Source organism: Ovis aries, chromosome 3, assembly GCF_016772045.2.
Source record: "Ovis aries strain OAR_USU_Benz2616 breed Rambouillet chromosome 3, ARS-UI_Ramb_v3.0, whole genome shotgun sequence".
In the NCBI taxonomy this organism is placed as follows: domain Eukaryota; kingdom Metazoa; phylum Chordata; class Mammalia; order Artiodactyla; family Bovidae; genus Ovis; species Ovis aries.
This window is the reverse complement of record NC_056056.1, coordinates 99,771,222-99,778,661: the sequence shown is the minus strand read 5'-3', so window position 1 is coordinate 99,778,661 and position 7,440 is coordinate 99,771,222. Positions and strand designations below refer to the sequence as shown.

The window sequence follows — 7,440 nt, the reverse complement described above, 5'->3', positions numbered from 1 at the left end:
TCCTTCAGTAACAGTTAAACATCACATAAGACTGGGGGCAGGGGTTCTCTATCCCCAGAAGGACTTCACGGGGGAAGTAGCAACTCTGTCCCTGGTTAAAGTTCCAAAGTCCTCTTTTTCCTTTTGAACAGGACTGTGGCGGGCAAAATACACATCCCTGTAAAATCACCTCGCAGCTGGAAGTACGCAAGTTTTAGCGAGTCACAAAAAATAGGGAAACTCACACAGAGTTTCCTTGGCCACTTCCCCATTTGAGTGATCACACACCCAGAGCTGCAGCTCGGAGGGTGCTCTCAGTGAGAAGGGAAAAGGTGTGTTCATAGCCACCCAGTCGGGGGAGGGCGCAAGCCCGATTGGGAAATCCCTGGACAACGAGGATATAAATTCCTGCCCGACCGCTGAGCTTCCACTGAAGGTGAAAGGCCTGGCAGCCTTCCCAGGAGACAAGCTCCAGGTGAGCAATGCAGAGCTGCAGGTAAGGGGAGGAGGGCTCGATCTGGGAGTCAGGGCGCCTGGGCTCCATCATTTCTCCAGGGAACCTCAGGAAGCTTCCCTGACATCTCTAGATCGCAGACGGTTCCTCCAGGTGGCTCCCCCCTCTCTGTGACCTTCCTCACCCATGGGGAAGGTGACTTGGACCTTTTGCGGTTTCAGTTTCTCTGTCAAGAAAGGGGCTGGATCAGAGAGTTTCCAAGGACTTTCTACGATTGGAGTGAGTGAGTGAAAGTTGCTTAGTCCTGTCTTGACTCTTTTGGGACCCCTTGGGCTGGAGCCCGCCAGGCTCCTCTGTCCATAGAATTCTCCAGGCAAGAATAGTGGTGTGGGTTGCCATGCCCTCCTCCAGGGGCTCTTCCTGACCCAGGGATCGATCCCAGGTCTCCTGCATTGGAGGCAGAGTCTTTGCTGTTGCTGTGATTGGAGTGACAGGCGAAACTGCCATGGAATCAGGAAGAGGGGAGGAATGGCTGAGAGGGTCTGTCTCTGGCTCAGAGAAGGCTGTGCCTCTGGGACTTACACTGAGCTTAGAGGCTTTCCTCTTTGGAAAGATCACGGGATGCTTTCTTTTCCAAAGTATGAGTAACTTTTCTAACATCTGAGCTCTCGGGGTTGGCTGAGCCCCAAACCTTCTGGCCGCCTTGAAAGAGCAGTGGGCAGAGTGTGGTTAAGTGCCAGTCCCAGAGGCTGAAGGGCCCAAGTTCAAGTCCGGCTGTGCCTGTTATAACTGTATGACGTCGTGCGTGTGTTCCTATGGTGACTGTCTTTTAAGAACCCTGTACTTGAGTGAATCAGGAGTACCATCAACAGAGATGGTCTACCCAATGGTCAGCAGCTCACCAGTAATCCGCGATCAGGAAACGTTAAGTAAGTGTAAGTGAAGCTGCTCAGTCGTGTCCAACTCTTTGCGACCCCATAGACTGTAGCCCACCAGGCTCCTCTGTCCATGGGATTCTTCAGGCAGGAATACTGGAGTGGGTTACCATTTCCTCCTTTAGGGGATCTTCGCACCCAGGGATTAAACCTGGATCTCCTATGTCTCCTGCATTGGCAGGTGGGTTCTTTACCACTAGGGCCACCTGGGAAGCCCAGCAGAGTAAATGAATCCAACCCACATGGAGCCTGGTGCAGTGCCAGGCACAGGGGGGTGCCATCTGAAGGTTTTCTCTCTGTGTTAACCGTCCTCCTTCTCAAATCCCAGCTCCGCTTTGGGAGCCTGTCCTCTCCCTGGCTCCCAGCTCCCTCGGGAGCCCCTGGCCCCACTCTGCTTCTAATGCTGTGTGATCCCGGGCCAGGGCGTGTCATCTTGGTAAACTGGGGCTGTTGAGTGACCTGCCCTTCAGAGTTCCTCCCGCAGCTCGCTGTCTGCGGTGGGGTGATGGGGCGTCCCTCCACGCCCCCCAGTTCACCCTTCCCTGAGCTCTGCCTTCCAAACAAGGCAGGGGTGGGGAGGGGGCTCCTCCCACGTGCATCATGGAAGCAGTACCTTCCTTCAAACCTCGTGACAGTCTTGTCCATTTTAATGGTATTTCCCACTTTTTAACCTGTCTGGTTATCCTAATGGGCAAGAAGAGAGTTCAGGTGGAATGGGGCGGGGGGCTGTGAAGACAGTCACTGCCGCATTTGTTCCCAGCTGGTCTGGGACCCCCCCTTTCCATGCTGCCAGCCGGCCTTCCCCCTCTCCCCGCAATGTCTCTACTCCCACCAGCCCCTCAAAGCCAGGCTGTTTGACAGTCAACACTGGGGTGACCAGGAATGCTCAGAGCTAGGATGGCAGAGGTGGCATCTGGTAAAGCACAGCTGAAGCAGAGCAAGCATGCAGCGTAGAGTCAGGTGGTCTTTTTCTTTTTTAAGATTTATTATGTTTGGCTGTGCTGGTCTTCGTTGCTGCATGCAGGCTTCCTCTACTTGCGTGAGTGGGGGCTACTTTTTGTTGCAGTGTGCAGGCTGCTCATTGCAGTGGCTTCTCGTTGTGGGGCACAGACTGTGCACGCGGGCTTCAGCAGTTGCAGCTTCCGAGTTCTAGAGCGCAAGCTCAGTGGTTCTGACACACGGGCTTAGTTGCTCCATGGCATGTGGGATCTTCCCCGACCAGGGATTGAACCCTGCGTTGCAAGGCACGTTCTTAACCACTAGACCATCCAAGAAGCCCCAGGTGGTCTTTTCATGTCACCATCACCTGCTCTGTTCATGGGGGATACTTGATCATGACAGTGCCTTTGACAAGAGGTTCTCAAACTTGAGCTTGCTTCAGCATCACCTGAAGGACTTTATTAAAATGATGGCTGAGCCCACTCAGGGTTTTGGATTCAGTAGGTGCAGGGGAGGAGGACCTGCACTGCTCCTGAGTTACCAGGTGGTGCTGAGGTGACTGGTCTGGGGACCTGGAGAACCACATCCTTAGGAGGTTAAGAGATCTCATGTCCAGAGGCAAATCAGCTGGAACAAGTGAGTATATCAGTGTTGAAACCAGACCTCAGTTTCCTCTCAATTTTGTTCCCCACTCACGAAGGCGTATTGCTTGAAGGAGGGAGGAAGAGGACAGCGAAAAGATGAAAGGGATATGGAAGTTTCCAGTTGATGGGGTCACAGGAAAAATAGTGATGAGGATGGTGTTGATCCTCTAGCTTCTCAGAATGCCTGCTCCAGTGTTCTTAGCCCTGGTTGAGCATTAAAATCACCTAGAGAGGTTTTAAAACTCCCTGTACCTGGGGCCAATTACATCAGGAACTTTGAGGGGTGAGGCTCAGGCATCTTCAGCTTTTAACACTTTCCAGGCACTTCTGATGTGTAGCCAAGGCCGATATCCACTGCTCTGTTCTACCTGCTGTGTTCCTCACTGGCACACTTTTATAACCTGTTCAGGGACTTCTTTTTCTTTAGCATCTATTTACTTATTTGCCTGCATCAGGCCTTAGTTGTGGCATGCGAGCTCTTTAGTTGCAGCATGTTGGATCTTAGTTATGACATGTTAGATCTGGTTCCCTGACCAGGGATCAAACCTAGACCCTCTGCACTGGGGGCTGGAGTCTTACCCCCTAGCCCACTAGGGGAGTCCCAGAGGAGGGATTCTTAATGTGGGGTCCACGGAAGGGGCTTAGAATTCTGGGAGTCTGTGAACTTAGATGGGAAAAAAATTACATTTCTTTTTTCACAAACATCTAAGTCTCCCCTCAGAACCTGGGTTCTAAACCTGTTATGTATCTGATTGATTCTCATTAGATAAATGGGCATTTGATTCACCAGTAGCATGAACACAGAGAAATCTGAGAATCTGTATGGAACTCCATCAAAACATTTCTGGAGCATACTTGAGTTAAGAACCTCATATGAAACATAAATAATTTCCTAAACACAGGAGGTCAGTTATCATGGCACTTGATTATGGGCCAAAAGAGCTCCATTTAAAACTGGGATATTATCTTGCTACGTGACTTGGACATATAACTTTATGTTTCTGGATGTTTCATTCATCCGATGAAATGGATGGATTAGAGAGCAGGGGTTCTTTTGTTATTTTAAAAATGGTTTTGGATAGCACCTCTTTCACTCAAATTTTTCATGACACGTCAAGAGGAACTTTAAGAGTGCTTGGGCTTAATTGGCCATTGCTAGTCTGAGTGTGGTCAGGGGCACAGGAAGTAAGTCAGATATGTGAGGTTGTGAGTGACAGGGCCTGTGACCCACTGCAATGAGTCTGTCCCTTGGAAAGACATTTAATGGAAGACAGCGCCACCACCCTGACTGGAAGACACACACCCACATGTTGAACAGGCCTGTGACCCCCCGGTCTGTGATTCCCAGCGTAGTTTTGGCACCTTGTGACAAGCAGATCACATCACCCTTAAGTTAAAGGGATGAGGGCCCAATCCTGGCCCCACCACTTCTATTTGTATTTCCTTGGAGGTGTTATTGAACATCTGTAAGCCTCAATGTCTTTCTCTCTAAAAGGAAAATACTAATATCTACTTTGTAAAGTACTGAGAATGTTAAGAGAAATCATACGTGTCAAGACTTCAGCCAGTGCCTGGCACATGGGGGATGTTCAAGAAATGTCGTCATCACCATCTTAACCGTCATCATCGTCAGATTATGAGACATTGGCCTCAGAATTTCAAAACCCACTCTGAGAGGGCTGGCGTGATCAGAGGCACAGGGAGTTAACATTATCTCTGCTCTTAATTCCTGTGGATATCTGCTTACTTTATTTAAGGATAAGCCAGGCCTAAATATCAATGCTTCTCAAATCACATGGGAGTCTTGGTAAAGCACAGACGATTCTGGTTCCCTAGGTCTGGGCTGGGGCCAGAGATTTTGCATTTCTCATAAGTGGTATATGTCCATGCTGCTGGCCCAGGGACCACACCTTGAGTAGGAAGGCTTCAGAATATTTGAGACCAAGTGTTCTTATCTGGGAGCAAGGAAGTTAACATACGGCTTTGGATGTGCCCTAAATTTTCTAGAGCTGATAGTCATCAGAATGTTTCCTGAACTGTCTGTGGTTGGCAGAATTATAAGACACCCCTCACTGATCATGCTTTGTCTAAGCCCCTCCCACTGAATGAGAGTAGGTCATACAAACATTACGGGATGGCTTTCCCACAATTAGGGGACCATATGCAGCAAAGGAGAGGGAATTTTGCAGGTGTATTTTTGGTCTCCAGGCAATTGACTTGAAATTAGTCAAATGGAAGGCCAGCCTGGCACAACCAGCTGGGCTCCTTATTTATTTGTGTATTAATTTGGCTGCGCTGGGCTTTGGTTGCTGCAAATGGACTTTCTGCAGTTGCGGGGAGTGGGGCTGCTCTCTAGTTGAGGGGTGGGCTTCTCCTGTTGTGGAGCACAGGCTCTGGGTGTGTGGGTTTCTATGGTGTGTGTGGTTCACGGGCTTAGTTGCCCTGTAGCATGTGGGTTCTTCCCAGACCGGGGATTGAACTCATGTCCCCTACACTGGCAGGTGAATTCTTAACCCCTGGACCACCAGGGAAGCCCTTAGTTCTTTAAAAGAAGATCTGGGGTCACAGTCCAGAGTAAGAGAGATGTGAAGTAGAACTGAGATTGTCCCTTGGCTCTGAGGAAACAAACTGTCCTGTTGAGGAGAGGGCCCCGGGGCAGGAAGCGGCAGCGGCCTCTAGTTGCTGAAAGCGGCCTTGGCTGACAGCCAGCAAGAAAGTGAGGACCCCAGCTGTAGAGTTGCAAGGAACTGAATTCTGCCAACAGCCCCAGGCACGTGGGCCGGGACCCCAAGCTTTGATATCTGCCTGTGGGGCTTCCTTGGTGGCTCAGCCGGTAAAGAATCCGCCTGTAATGCGGGAGAACTGGGTTCAGTCCCTGGGTTGGGAAGATCCCCTGGAGAAGGGAAAGGCTACCCACTCCAGTATTCTGGCCTGGAGAATTCCATGGACTGTATAATCCATGGGGTCGTAAAAAGTCGGACACGACTGAGCGGCTTTCACTTCACTGTGGGACCCTGAACAGAATCTGTCTGAGCAGGCAGACCCACAATGATGTGAGCTCATAATGGGGCCTGGTTTCACGTCACTGAGTCTGTGGTCTTTTGCTCCAGGGCAATAGAAAGCAAATCCAATGTCTTCATTCTTCTCCTGGATTGCTGTGCCTAAAGAGAATTTTTGTAGACAACATCCGCCTCAGATTATCTCAACACAAGTGCTGGGGTGAAAAATTGGTGTTTCTATTTGTTGTTGTTCAGTTGCTAAGTTGTATCCAACTCTTTGCATCCACATGGACTGCCGCACACCAGGCTTCCCTGTCCTTCACTGTCTCCCTGAGTTGCTCAGACTCATAGCCATTGAGTCAGTGATACCATCCAAACATTTCATCCTCTGTTACCCTCTTCTCCTGCCCTCAATCTTTCCAGCATCAGGGTTTTTTCCAGTGAGTTGGCTCTTCACATAGGTGGCCAAAGTATTGGAGCTTCAGCATTAGTCCTTCCAGTGAATATTCAGGATTTATTTACTTTAGGATTGACTGGTTTGATCTCCTTGCTGTCCAAGGGACTCTCAAGAGTCTTCTTTAGCACCACAACTTGAAAGCATCAATTCTTGGGCTCTCAGCCCTTTGTACGGTCCAACTCTCACATCCGTACATGACCAAAGGGAAAACAGACACTCAGGACCAAGGGAATGGACCCATGGATAGAAGTAAACCTCAGCCTCCTATCAGGGTGCCCTGACTATCCGAGGTGGCCGCCATCCAGCAACAAGGGCTCAGGGTTCACCATGGTAGAAGACAGAGCTGGGGTGGGGGGTGGATTAACCAGAAATAAAACTCCGGGGGTGACCCATGTCCTCCCCGCTTCCTTCTTATGATAACCAGTCCTGTGACCATGCCTAACTTCAAGGGTACAGAGAAGTGAAATTCCTTGTGCGCCTCAAGGTAGCACCGGTGCAGATGCTGGGAACCTGAGTCTGTCAACCCCTGTGCTGCCAGAGAGGAGGCAGCATTTCAGATAGCTCAGCTTCAGGATGCTGGTCTCACACCAGGGATGGATCTGGCTGTCCTGGCTGCCTGGGAGAAGCCAGAGGGAGCACATGTGTGTGAAGGGAATGCCGCCAAAATCTTGGCTTTCTCTGCCCACTGAAGCGGAATAAAAAAACACGGAGTTTGGAGGAAATGGAAAGGCAGCTTTAATCCTCAGCCGGCAGAGGGGGAGAACACGATAGGCTCGTGCCTCGAGAACTGTGTCCCCTTCCATGAGGAACCTGGGGGCTTATATTCGATGAGGGCTCACAGTCAGGGCGAGGTGATGAGGAGCAAAGGTGTAAGGATCCTGTATTCTTTCTCTTGCATTGTTTTAAAAACAGTCATAGGCTGGCATCAGGTTGTCTGTTAATTGAGGCCGGCACTGTGGTAGCCTGTGGTTGAGTCTACTGTCTTGTGTGTTGCACTGGGCCTTCTTTCTATAATGTAAAAAAGAGAAAAACT

General features: G+C 50.1%; 1 protein-coding gene across 3 annotated transcripts in view; it reads left to right on the top strand.

Moving 5' to 3' along the window:
- Nucleotides 1-408: 408 nt before the first annotated feature.
- The window catches only part of IL1R2 (interleukin 1 receptor type 2), a 36,251-nt gene continuing 29,219 nt past the window's right edge, over nucleotides 409-7,440 (top strand). For 2 of the 3 annotated variants that reach the window (XM_012173720.4, XM_060412382.1), the window contains exon 1: nucleotides 409-454. Coding sequence is in view for 1 of the 3 variants with exons in the window: in XM_042246373.1 (XP_042102307.1) it covers nucleotides 462-475 (14 nt within the window). In the remaining 2 variants the exon portion in view is untranslated. Of the gene's footprint in view, nucleotides 476-7,440 lie in introns of all 3 variants that reach the window. The other variant, XM_042246373.1, reaches the window with a different exon arrangement.